The sequence below is a fragment of the Pristis pectinata genome, chromosome 23, assembly GCF_009764475.1.
Source record: "Pristis pectinata isolate sPriPec2 chromosome 23, sPriPec2.1.pri, whole genome shotgun sequence".
Classification (NCBI taxonomy): domain Eukaryota; kingdom Metazoa; phylum Chordata; class Chondrichthyes; order Rhinopristiformes; family Pristidae; genus Pristis; species Pristis pectinata.
Window position 1 is genome coordinate 31,060,072 of NC_067427.1, and position 13,616 is coordinate 31,073,687.

The 13,616-nt window shown below is 46.8% G+C and overlaps 1 protein-coding gene across 4 annotated transcripts in view; it reads left to right on the forward strand.

Annotated features, from left to right (window-relative positions):
- Positions 1–6,477: 6,477 nt before the first annotated feature.
- Positions 6,478–13,616, forward strand: part of LOC127582277 (TNF receptor-associated factor 2-like) — a 55,305-nt gene continuing 48,166 nt past the window's right edge. For 3 of the 4 annotated variants that reach the window (XM_052037449.1, XM_052037452.1, XM_052037450.1), the window contains exons 1-2: positions 10,719–10,899; positions 11,547–11,779. In XM_052037449.1, coding sequence (XP_051893409.1) covers positions 10,876–10,899; positions 11,547–11,779 — 257 coding nt within the window. In that variant the 5' untranslated portion in view covers positions 10,719–10,875. Of the gene's footprint in view, positions 6,603–10,718; positions 10,900–11,546; positions 11,780–13,616 lie in introns of those variants that run through there. The other variant, XM_052037451.1, reaches the window with a different exon arrangement.

Genomic DNA, 13,616 nt, shown 5'->3' on the forward strand with positions numbered 1-13,616 from the left:
CTGCTTCCAATGCATTAAAATCCCACTTTAAACAAGGGGACCAAACCAGTGATCAAAACTTTACATGGTCTCACAATGCATCATATGACTGATGTATAACCTTTTTAATTCAATTCCCCATCGCAATAAATGATAACATTGGGAATGATAACAACTAATTGCTGTACCTACAAACATGTCCTCCCAAGGTAACGGCAGGGTTCCATTCCTGTGAACTATTCATAACCCAAACAGTTTGTCAGTTGGAAATTCAGCTGTAAAGTGAGTTCCCAGGTGGCAGAAGATACCTATAGCTCGCAGCAGCCAGCAAATCCATCCTGCCGGTCCCCCAAATACTTGTTTATAGATACAGGCTGGACACAAGTCAGGCGTTCGTAAGTTAGGGAGGACCTGTATCAGCCTTTTGTGAATCGTACAAGGATAGGCAGATCTCAGAGGTCTTTGACCGTACAGACTTGGAGCTCTTTCACCATAGAGACAATGTAGTTTATTTTTAATGCCAAAGTGGACAATTTATCATTTTTCTCACATTGTACTCCATTTGCCAGATCTTTGTGCACTGACTTAACCTATCTCCGTCCCTTTATAGCTTTCTATGTCTGTTGCACAACCTGTTTTCCTCCTTTTTTAATCTTGTACATGTAATGACACAGGAGGCTGCCACTGGGCTCATTTGGTCCATGCTGGCTCTCAAGGGAGCAATCTCATCTGTCCCATTACATTATTTCCTTGTATCCCAGCAACCTTTTCCCTCTCCGACATGTCCTTCAACGCCTCCTTGATTCTTTTTGCCACTAACCTATACTAAGGGACAATTTACATTAGCCAATCTTTTTGTCGTCAACAAATTTAGCAACCACACCTTTGGAGTTTCCATCTATTGTTTGCATAAATTGAAAATGTTCAGGTCCCAAGACCAATCCCTGAGGCACCCCACTCATTACATTTACCCAAACAGAAAATGACCCATTTATGCCCACATGGAGACACAGGAGACTGCAGATGCCAGAATCTGGAGCAAAAAAACAAACTGGACTCAAGACAAAGGGTCTCAACCCAAAACACGACTGTCCATTTCCCTCCACAGATGCTGCCTGATCCACTGAGTTCCTCCAGTGGCCCATTAATCCTATCCACGTCAACATATTATCAGAAGAAGCAATTAACCCAGTTCTCACTTTCCAAAGCTTAGTAACTTTAAAAAGAAAGAAGTCCCAGGTTGTTGAACATTGCTGAATTTTGGTGGGGAGAATGGGACAGAGAAAAGGATGGAGAAACTGAGTGACTAGGGGAGAGTGGGATCGGGGAAGTGGGCAACATGAGTGGGAGTTGAGTAGGGGATGTTTGGAATTGGGGCTTTGGAGATAAAGATAATGGGCTGTTGAGGGAATGGGGGTGTGGAGAGAGGAGGGAGGGTAGAGGTAGGGTTGGAAAGGATTGGTATTGGATAGTTTAGGGTAGGATGTTTCCTGTTATACCGCGTAGGGAAGGGAGTGGGGTAGGGGCTATATGGATAGAGTGATAGGGGAGCAGGGTAGAGGTTGGAAGGGTTAGGATCTGAGGAGGACATATGGGGGTATGGGATGTGGAGAAAAGGGAAGGGGGAGGGATTATGCATATGGGATGGGTGAGAGTAGGGGATGAAGAGAGGGAGTGGGGATGGTTGGGAATAAGGCTATGGGAAAGAGGGAGTGTGGGATATGGGGAAGAAGAGTGAGATATTGATGGGGGTGAGGGATCACAGAGGGAGGGGTTGGGTAGGAGGAGTAGGGAATACAAGAGGGCGGAGGTGGGTGTGGGGTCAAAGTTGGGATATAGGAGGAAGGGTGGGGGCATGGGGAGGGGGAACGGGGTAAGAGAGCGAGGGATGTATCTGGAGGATAGATTGAAGGAGGCAGTTAGATGAGGAAAAAAGTGGGGAGTAAGGTGATTGGGAATAGAGTGAGGGAGGGTTGGGAAGGAGAGAATTTGTGGTAGGGTGTGACTAATGAGGATGATGGATGGAGGGAGGGACTGGGGTTGAAGTGAGAGGGGTTGGTTATAGGGGTAGAAAAAGGGAAGCAAGGAATAGGTAAGTCAGAAGGAGAGGGTTAATTGGTTTATTATTGTCACATGTAGCGAGGTACAGTGAAAAACTTTTGCATGCCGTCCATTGCAGATCATTTCATCACATCAGTACATCAAGGTAGTACAAGGGAAAACAATAACAGAATGCAAATTATAGTGTTACAGTTACAGAGGAAGTACGGTGCAGGCAGACAATAAGGTACAAGACCATGATGAGGTAGATTGTGAGGTCAAGAGTCCATCCTGTCGGATGCAGGATGAGGGGAATGGGGTAGGGGGAGCAAGGGGGAGGAGTAGGTTGAACATGAAGTATTGGGAAGGAGTTATGATGAGTGGGCATAGAGAGAGGCATGGGGGAATAGCAGTGGCTGGGGTGGGGGATGGGTAGAAAATGTGTAGTAGTAGTGACATGGGGTGGGAAGGAATGGAATGGTGATCGGCTGGGGCAGTGGTGGCTGTTAGGATGAGAGGGGTGGAGTAGGGGTGGGTGGGTTAGTGGACTAGGATAGGTAAAGGAGGGAGTGGGGATTGAGGGAAGGAGAGGTCTGTAGAGAATAGGGAATGTAGGAGGGGGAAGAAGTTGGTGGTGTAGGAATGGGAGGGATTGGCACAAGGTGAGGCGGTAGGGAAGGAAGGGAGAATGGATGTAGGTGGTAGAGATATATTGAAGGTAGAGGGCAGGGGAAGGTAGAGGAAGGAGGTAAAGGGAATGAATGGGTTGGAGTAATGGGGAGATAGAGAGAAGTGAGTGTTGGTGATGGGAGAGGAAAGATTGAGGTGGGTTTTGGGGTGTAGAGGTGTTTGCAGTGGAGGTGGGATTGTGGGAGGAGGAGTTGCTGTGAGTGGTGAATGGGATAGGAGGGTTTGTGAGATATCAGTGGAAGTGCAGAGAGTGAGGTGTTGGGTAGGAGGAGTTGGGATGGGGGCTGGGGGAAAAGTTGGGATGAGTGGGGGAAGTGATGGTGGAGTGGAGTGAATACTGGAGAAGGGTGAGTTTGTGTGCTGTTGAAAGTCTGGATGGAGGAGAATTGGGTTGCAGGAGTCAGGCTGGAGGAGTTGAATAGAGGTGATGGGGTGGGATGCAGTGGGTTGGAGTTGGTTGCATGGATGCACAGGTATTAAGATAGATGGAGCTTTGTTAGGGTGAATAGGGAAATGGGTGGGGTGAGGGATTTGGGTATTGTGGGTGGGGGCAGGGGTTTGAAGTCAGTGGGAATTTGGAAGAAGGGATTTGAGGAAGAACAGGAAATTCAGCAGAGGATTAGGGGTTTGTGTAGTTTGAGGGAGGATGGGAGCAAAAGGCAATGATGGTTTTGGACGAGATTGGGGCTTTGGTATCAGGAGGCATGGGTGGTTTGAAGGAGAAAGGGGATATTGGGGGAGGATGTGGGATGGATTAGGTTAGGGGTGATGGAGATTGGGGATATTGTGACTGGGGAAAATCAGGGTTCAGAGAGTAGGAGGCATTAAGTGTCAGGTTGGATGATGATTTGGAGTTAGGGAAGATGGTGGGCTTTGCTGTGGGCACAGATGGCAGGCTGGGGATTTTAGAATGCAAAGAATTTTGAGGTGAGAATGTGGGATGAGAAGGTTGTTCTATTAAAGGCAGCTGAAGAAACTAGTTCCGAAAAATGAAGGATGATCTTATCAAAACTTAAAATCTTCAGGGGGAGAATCTCAAATGAGGGAACATAATTATATGATAAGGGATCTGTCATTTAAAACTGAGGGTAGTTAACCTCTGGAATTCTCTTGTTGTGGAGGCATGATCATTGGGGTGTTTAAAGAGAATGTAGATACATCTCTAAACTTTCAGAAAATTGAGGGCTATAGGGGAACTGGCACAGAAGAGGATCTGGGACAGATCAGCCTTGATCATATTGGCAGGCCAAGTGGCTTACTCCTCTCCTATTTTCTTTTGTAGGGAGGTTGGATTCAGAGATGTTTGGGGTTTCAGGGAGGATGTGAGGAGTAGGGGTTTTGAGGAAAGAATGAGGCTTTGTTGTGGGGAGGTTGGAAGATTGGGGGAAAATGGGTTGGGATATGAGGGTTGTCTTTATTTGGGGGAGGGTGGAAGATGTGTTTGTGGGATGGAGAGGGGTTAGATTGGAGCATTTTGGGTCTAGGAATGTTTGAGGAGTAGAATTGGCTGGAGTTCTGGGACCATGATTCAATGGGGTTCAGAGAGGAGAGTTGGGAAGCAGGGCTTGGGAGTTTGGCGGTGAGATTTTGGGATGGTTCGGGGAGAATTTGGTGGGGTGTAAGGGGATTTGGAGTGGTTGGGTGGGGATTTAGTTGGGGATGGGGTTTGGATGGAGTTCCAGGAATAATTTGATGACATGCAGGGGCAAAGAGTTGGTGGTTTTAGTGTTTGGTGGGGTTTGGGAATAATCTGATGTGGCTCGGGAGGATTTATTAGGGGGTGAAGTATGGGTGTGGTTCTGGTAAAAAGTTAGGATGCAGGGGAGGATTTGATGTGGTTCAGGGAGGATATGTTGGGGTTTGAGAGGAGGATTTCATGAGTTTGGGGTGGATTTAGATGAGGGTGTGGGTTGGCTAAAGTTCAGGAAAGAATTTGGTGGAGTGTAGAGGGAGGATTTGGTAGTCTTCAGGGAAGGGTTGGTTGGACGATCTGATGACCTGATGGGAGAATTTGGTCGAGGTTTTGGTGGGTTTCAGGAGGTGAGTTTGGATGTGATCAGCTTCAGGGCAAAGTTAAACAGGGTTCATTGGGGGGGGGGATTTGGTGGGGTTCAGAGGCGAGGTTGTTGAGATTCAGGATGTGAAGTTTGGGATGAGTTTTTGAGAGTTTGGGGTGTGGGGTGCTTTTGGGTGGGGACTGTTGGGGTTCTTTTATTTATTCAAGGGATGTGGGCTTCATGGGCTAAGCAGGTATTTAATTGCCCATCCTTAATTGCCCTTGATAAGATGGTGGTGAGCTGCCTTCTTGAACCACTGTGTTCCTTGAGTTGTGAGTATACCCAAAATGCTGCTGGAGAATGAGTTCCAGGACTTTGACACGGCAATGGTGAAGCAACAGCAATATATTTCCAAGTCACAATGCTGTGTGGGTTGGAGGGTAACTTCCAGGTGGTGGTGTTCCCCTGCTTTTGCTGCACTTGTCCTTCTCGCTAGTAGAGATCGTGGGTTTGGAAGGTGCTGTCTAAGGAGTCTTGGTGAGTTGCTGCAGTGCACCCTTAGATGGTACAAACTGCTGCTACTGTGCGTCAGTGGTGGAGTGAGTGATTGGTTGTGGATGGGGTGCCTATTAAGTGGGCTGTTGTGTCCTGTATGGTGTCGAGCTTTTTGAGTGTTGTTGAAGCTGTATTCATCCAGGCAAGTGGAGAGTGTTCCATCACACTCCTGACTTGAGCCTTGGAGATGGTGGACAGACTTCAGGGAGTTAGGAGGTGAGTTACTCACCGCAGGATTCCCAGCCTCTAACCTGCTCTTGTAGCCATATTGTGTATATGGCTACTCCAGTTCAGTTTTCCAACGGTAACCACCAGCATATTGATGCTAGGAGATTCAGGGGGTGAAAGCTATATTTTCTTTTGTTGAATATTGTCATTGTCTGGCACCTCTTTGGTGCACTGTGGACAGTGGTGCCACTGTCAGCTCGAGCCTGGATATTGTCCATGACTTGCTGCATTTGGATGTGGATTGCTTCAATATCTGAGGAGTTACGAATGATGCTGAAAGTTGTGCAATCACCAGCAAACATCCCTACTTCAGACCTTACAACTGACCTGACCTTATGACCTTCAGGGGTGAGAATTTTTCAGTTTCAGGACGGGATGTTTGGCATTTGGATGAAGTTTTGTGTTTTGGGACATTGGGGTTCAGGTGTGAGGTTGGGGTTCAGTGTTGACATTCAGGTTGGCATCTGGGAGTGTGGGGATTGTTGGCATAGAGGCTGTGGGATTGTTTGGGGTTTGTGGTGTTTGGGTTCAAGAATTGGGGGTTGTCCAGGTGTGGCGGTTTGGGGTGTTGGGTTCTGCGATGATTGGGGTTCATGGACACAGTTGTTGGGTGTTGAAGGCTGGGTGTTGGGTATTGGTGTTCAGGTTCAAGGTGTTGGAGGTTGGGGTGTGAGGGTTCGGGGTGTTGGAGGTTAGGGTGTGAGGGGTCGGGGTGCTGGGGGCCCGGGGTGGGGGGGTCGGGGTGCTGGGGGCCCGGGGTGGGGGTGCTGGCGGCCCGGTGTGGGGGGGGGTCGGGGTGCTGGGGGCCCGGGGTGGGGGGGGGTCGGGGTGCTGGCGGCCCGGTGGGGGGGGGGGGGTCGGGGTACTGGCGGCCCGGGGTGGGGGGGGGGGGGTCGGGGTGCTGGCGGCCCGGTGTGAGGGGTCGGGGTGCTGGCGGCCCGGGGTTGGGGGGGGTCGGGGTGCTGGGGGCCCGGGGTGAGGAGTTGGGGTGTGGAAGCCGTGTGTCTGGAGCTCGCCGCCCCGCTCTTTCTCCCTCAGTGCTGGCCCGCCGCCGTGGCCCTGGCCCCGCCCAGCTGCAGTCGGCTGCGTCTGGAGCGGTCCGTGGAGCGGGCGGTGAGTGGGGCTCGGGCTTCGGGGAGCGGGCTGTGGGCAGCGAAGTGCTGCGGGATCCCGGGCCTGGCTTGCTTCAGGGCGGCCGGTTCCCTCCGGCCCAACGGCCGCGGAGCCGAGGCCTAGGCCGGCTTCTGCGGACTGGAGCTGGCACTGACCCGCGCTCTGTGGAGCTCGTCCCGGACACTGCGATGCAGCAATTCCGCCTGCACCGATAGCCGAGCCCGGAGCCGGCTGCGACCTGGGGTTGGAAGCTGGGGAGGAGAGAGAGAGGGAGGGCGGCGTTGTCCGGTCCTGGGGGTGGTCTGGCTCCCGGGCCGGTGCCGGCCTGGCGCACATTGTAAACGTTGTGTGGAGACGGGAGCGGAGTAATCCGGCTCGGGAGGGCCGCCGTTGTTGGCTTCAGGCTTTTGTGTGGGGTTGGAGTCCATGAACACTGGCCTGGTGATGATGTGGGCGAATCGACCGAGGGGCCCTGGCAAACGTGCTGGATGCAGTCAGCATGTGTGGCAGCACACTTCACCGGCAGCTGCTGTTGAATTATGTTTACTCGTTTAAGTAATACAAACGTTGCTGGGAAGGCCAGCATTTATTGTCCATCCCCTAATTGCCCTTGAGAAAGTGGTGGTAGGATGCTGCCTTTAAAATGCTGTATCTACTGTATTTTTCTGGTAGGATTGAAATCCATTGACAATGGGCATTTAGATCAGCATGTTCTGAGGGAAGAAAGGAAACCTGAAATACTACTACAGAGATGGGGGTTGTGGTTTTCAAAGTGGTTAGAATAACCGTTTGAGTACGTTGTGGATGGTATACACACTGTAGCCACAGTGTGCTGATAGTAAAGGGAATCAACGTTTAAGATGATGGGCGCTGTGCCAATAAAACAGTTGTTTTGCCGTGAATGTTATCAAGCTTTTTAATTGTTGGAACTGCTCTTAACCAAGAAGTATCATGGAATACTCTCTACATGTGCCTAGGGGTTAATGGAAAGACCCTTGAGAGTCATTAGGTGAACCACTCACTGCAGGATATCCAGTCTTTGACCTGCTCTTATAGCCACAGAATTGAGGTGGTTGGTCCAGTTGAGTCTCTGGTTGAGGGTGTCCACCAAGATGTTGAAGTTGTGATGGCAGAGCCATTGAATGTTAGTGGAAAGTAGTTGGAGTCTCTTGTTGTCATTGGACAGTGTCAGGCACCTGTGTGGCACAAATGTTACTTACAGTTTAATTAACCTGAATCTTATCCAAATCTTGCTGCACACAGGCCCAGTCTACTAAAGGATAATGCATGGTTGAAGAGGATGAGCAGCTGCAGGGAAGGATAGCAGTCAGTTTCTGGTGATGCTTTGCCTGTTTTTGGATAGGTAGCAATTGGTCAGTATGATAATCCAGTGCGGCTTCATGGAGGATTGTCAGTTACATGTGTAAATCTAGGAGGAGCATAACTTTGCTGGGAAGTGATCCACATCAAGGGCCTGAGGGAGAAGAAAGGCTGAAGCTGGATTTATAATCTTTGAGCAATAGCTCTTAAACTTTGTCTTTTGGGCAATTGTTGACCTTGCTGAAGGATGGGGTGGATGCATGCTTCAGGCCCTGCTCTCCTCCCTTGGCTGCCATGCCCGGCACAGAGTGGACAGGGCAGTGGCCTGCCTTTGAACAAAGGTAGATATGGATGGGCAGCAGATCTCCAACAGGTTTTACTGTGGAAAAGTTGGGGTGGTAGGAGCAGAGGGAGGTGGTTGGGGGGGGGATGCAGGTTTCGGACAGTATGGCTGCTGGGACCGGGATGGGGTGTTTGGTGCTTGTGGAATGTCCTTGGAGAGAGTGAGCAAATGGTGGCTAGAGAGTTGGGAATGGGTGGTAGTCAAAGAGGGGGCTGGTGGAATGGGTGGTAGTCAAAGAGGGGGCTGGTGGAAGGAGATGGGTCATGATGGGAGAGCTAGAGTCAGTGGGAGACTGGAGAGGGTGAGATAATGGGAGAGGCAGTGAGGGGGCCTTGGGTGGAAGTGGGAGATTTGACAAGATAATGGGAGAGCAGAAGTACAATGAAGGGGGTAGTGGGTGAGCAGTGGGCAGAGTGTGAAAGAGGATGCAGCAATGGGAGAGTGGGACAGTGAGGTTGGGTTAACTCCTAAGTCCTAAAGCAACTAAAATGCCATATTGATATATTATTAGTGCAATGGATGGGAATTAAGTCACTGAAATGCTTAGAGACAACCCGAAGATCATTGTAGGTTGCCCTGATCAGGACTGAAAGCCTTGTTATAGTCAAATATGTGACAGGTCTTGGGAAAGTGGTATGGGATTGTTTTTGGGTCCTGACACAGAAAGAAGGACCATTATCCAAGAAGTTGGTTGGATTGGAGTAGCATTTTGGAATGAGGTTGGCAGAAGCTTTGTGTGTAAGACAGAGAGGTGAGCAGGAAGGAGATGGAAAGTAGAAGGTAGGTCCCATGGACCAATTAGGGTTGAGAACTGGGATTAGAAAAAGAGAAGCTGCAGAAAGTTCGAGGTGCATGATTGAAATAGTTTGGGAACAGGACAGGTAGTAGATGAGGAGGTGTTTGGTCTTTGATATGAAGAAATCTGTGAGGTGTTGGTAGTTGGATTTAGTACTTGAGGTAGAAGGAGCCAAAGGAAAGGAAAAAAACTAAGATGATCTCATTTTGGAGTTAATTAATTAAGTCATAGTGAAGTATAAACAAGCTTTCGTCTGTCCAGAAGGATCAGATGAGGAAGGTATGTGCTGGCATTGGGGGCTGGGGATTTCAGTTTACAAACTCATTAACTTAGAGACACAAGAGACTGCAGATGCTGAAATCTGGAGCAACACACAACCTGCTGGAGGAGCTCAGTGTTACAGCATCTTTGGGATGAAAGGATTGTCGATGTTTCGGGTCGAAACCCTGGATCAGGACTGAGAATGGAGAGGGAAGAAGGGTCCCCTCCATTTTACACTGGTTGTGTCCTCACTCCACTCTCAGTCCTGATGCAGGGTTTCCACCTGAAATGTCGACAGTTCCTTTCCTTCTACAGATGTTGCTTGACCCGCTGTTCCTCCAGCAGGTTGTTTGTAGCTCATTAACTTTAATTGTACTTCTTTTACTTCCTTAGACTGTTAGTTCGTAAGTATTTCTGGGAGATTATATTTTATTTTGTGAAATATTAGCCTTTCCCTTAGAAGTAATTCTATACTTGTTGTCTTTTAATTTCTCTTGTAATCCATGGTTGGACCACTTTTTCTGTTGAGTCTTAATGGAATGCGTATTTATTACAAATCTTATATTATTTCCATAACTGCTAGTCATTGCCTGTGTGCTATCCGATCCTTTATTGTAGTCTCCCTCAGCCTGCCCCTCAGAATAAAGCTTCATTGACAGGTGACTGTCTCGGGGCAAGGTTCCCTCTCAGTATACAGTGTACTCTGTCATGTGGCATCCAGGTGGAAGGGGGTTGCTGGTCGCATGAAATACGCCAGTTGCTTGAGAATTGCTTTAAAAAAATTACTGTACATCACACACTAGTATTCTATGCATAAACTTTTAAATAAATTGTCAAATTATATGTCCTCTCCTTACCCTTTTAAATAACAATGTTTTACACTGCAATTCTAGATTTTAAGGCTAAACAGTATTAATATATACTACAAAAATAAATCAGATGAATGACTGCACCCACCATCACATGAAGCGGCAAATCTTCGGAGGAGGTTGCTGCTAATCAGTCTATAGCTACACTGCCCTTGTGTATAAATGTAAATAAACTAAAAATGTGTCTTCACATTTATTTTGCATAACACTTGAAATAAGATTTATTGTTTGAGCTTACCTTCATGAAAAACTAAACAGTGTTGTGTAGGCCATGCATAGACTTTTACACATAGCCTAGCTTGGGCGAGGCTACCACTTGAACTAACATCACTTGATTCTAAATGTCAAAAGGACAGTGCAATCTAATGGGATTTCAGTAGGTTCAACAGAACTTTCATGCGTTGAAGTTGAAGGCTTAATATTCTTACAAATTTTTGCTGGTTGAAAGAATTCCAGGTGCATAAAAAAAGAGAAGTGAGGCAATGTCTCAGGAAGGTAACATTAATCATCAAGGACCCCCACCACCTGGGCCATGCCCTCTCCTCATTGCTGTCGTCAGTCCGAAGCCTGAAGACCTGCACCTCCAGGTTCAACTCCAGCTTCTTCTCCACTGCCGTCAGGTTCTTGAACAGACCTGAAAAACACAAACTCTACCTCAGACTATATTTCCCTCAACTTGCACTAATGTCATTTCATTTATTGAGTACTGTAAGTTATTTATAATTTGTGTTAATTTAAGTTTATATAATTTATGTTTGTAATGTACTCTGCTGCTGCAAAGAGCTAATTTTCATGGCATTTACACCTTGGGTATATATGCCCATGACAATAAACTTGTAGTTTACTGTAATTTCCTCACCTTTAATTTATTCTGGAGGGTAACTTGTGGCCAGTGCCCAGATACCCACCTTAAGTGTCTGGAGAATTTGTCTGTAAATTTGTCAGTTCTGTCCTTTCTTGATCTCCTATACGTGTACTCTCCAACAAGGTTCACATTTCTTTCTGCACCTACTGTTATCCAGCTTCATTATCTTGAGACATGTTGTGTTTGACAGAATATTTTGTGTGTGTGTGTGTGTGTATATATATATGTGTGTATGTATGTACATACAGCTTCTTCATGGGTCAATCTTTAGGTCATAGAAACATTCATGCATGAGCTGGCACTTTGAAATGCACAGGTTATAACTGACGTGTGCAGTAAATAAGTCACTCTGCGGTACTCTGTGGTATTTACATGACCTAGTTAATGTCACTAATTTGTGACATGTAACTGAAACTGGTTGGATTTCTATGCAGCAATGCTTTTTCAATTCTAGTCAAGTTGTAATAGCTTATTTCTGTTTTTTTTTCAGGCAAACTGTCAGCTGTGGAGATTACAACAGATGGCAGCAAGGAGTGAGAGGAGCCCACCAAACTCATTAGAATCCCAAGCGCAGGGGAATCGCACTGGTTTTCCTAAAGAAATTTTGGCAGCTAAGGTTGAGGGGAAGTACCTGTGCTTCGAGTGTCGCGGGATCCTGAGAAAACCCTTCCAGGCACAATGTGGTCACCGCTACTGTGCCTCCTGTCTAAAGGGGATTGTCAGGTGAGAGATTGCAAGCAAATGACTTTCAAGGCTGTGCCCTTCTGTTTCCTCCCTTCTCTGATTCCAACTTGCCTTCGGAAGGGTATAATTCCACAGGGGACAACACATAGAGCCAAGTTGACCCAGAGAGTAAACTATAATACGCTCTTAAACTGTGAAGGCCTCTCAGTGTGTTCCTGTTCATATTCCTTTATTAATCAGATATGTTAAGCTTGGTGCTAGGGAATGGAAGTCTCCGATTCTGCCATCCAGTTTTAACGTCAGCGCACATGAACGTCATGTTCAAAGGTCAGCTCCCAATTGTTTATCCAATAGTGTGTGGAAAAATGTTTTGTCAATTTCACACAAGCCATCATGCTTCAATAGCTTCAATCACTATCTTGAGACATGTTGGGTTTGGAGGGCTATAATTTGCAGCAATGCTGTAGTTTTTTTTCCACAGATCAATGACACTCTGTATGTGACAGATTGTAGAAAAATTCATGCATGAGCTGCCACTATGAAGAGTGCAGGCTAGAACTGACGTGATCATCGGCATGTACTCGCAAAGTTATGGTGGGGGCTTCAGTCTTTGTGATGTTTGGTTGGAGAAAGTGAAAACTGCTTTCACTTTCTCCGACCAAACGTCACAAAGGCTGAAGCCCCCACTATAACTTTGCAAGTACGTGCTCAGTCATTAGATACTATTTAAAACATTGATGCCCTCTTTGACTCACAGTTGAACTTCAAACCATGTCCATAACTAGCTTGTTTGTTTCCATCTCCATTATAAAACAACATCATATTTTTCTTACTTCTCAACTTATTTTCCCAATAACTGCCTGCTGGACTCCCAATCTCCTTCCTCCATTACTCTTAGCTATCTAAAGCTCAAGCTAACTTAACCTTTTTGCTTTGAGTCCTCAGTAGCATGATATCCCTTGGTCTCTGGTCAGTTTTCTGGAATAACACTTTTTTGAACTAGCAAGAAAAATGCCTTCATAGAAGTAACAGCGAGTAATGAACCTGAATTGGTCAGTAACCTAATCTAGCTGAAATTACCAAAATATGACTGAATTTGATGTCTGATTTGAGGAGGAGGAATCACTATCCAGTATGTTGGGTAATCCAGAAACACAATGCTGAAGCTGCTAGAAATCTGAAATGAAAGAGAAAATGCCAGAAATACTTGGCAGATCAATCAGTACTTCCAGTTTTTATTTCAAATTTCCAGCACCTGTATTGGCCATTGTAAATTACTCCTATTGTGTAGGTGAGTGGTCAAATCAGCAGGGGGAGGGGAATGTGGGGAGACAAGGTACAGGGAAAATGAGTGGGTAATGGGATTGCTCTGTGAGCCAGCATGAACTTGATGGGCCAAAATGGCCTCTGGCTATGTGATAAGGAAATATGGAAATACATGTGCTGCTCCAGCTCCATGAAAATCCCTGAATCTGCTCACTCCACAGTTGGCAAACTTTCCTTCAGCTGCTCAGTCCCCAGCATTTGAATTCTTCCCTAAACCCCTCTCCCCCTCTCTCGTCCTCTATGTTGCTTTTACAACTCACTTCATTGACTAACCTTTTGATCAATTGCCTTAGTTTCACCTTGTGTTTTTTTTTGTTGATTGAATTCCTTGATGTTTTTGCCACATTAAATGCTCCAAAAAATTGAAGCTGCGGAATTGAGGATGTAGCAGACTTTCTAAATAGCTGCTTTGTATGAGTCTTCACAGCAGACCACGAGGAAAAGTTGAGACATGAGGACAATAAGACTAAATCAATACATGAATAATCCAGATTCAACACAAGTGAAAACGTAGTGACGCGTTGGTTTGGTAACTCATCTGCCCTCCAAA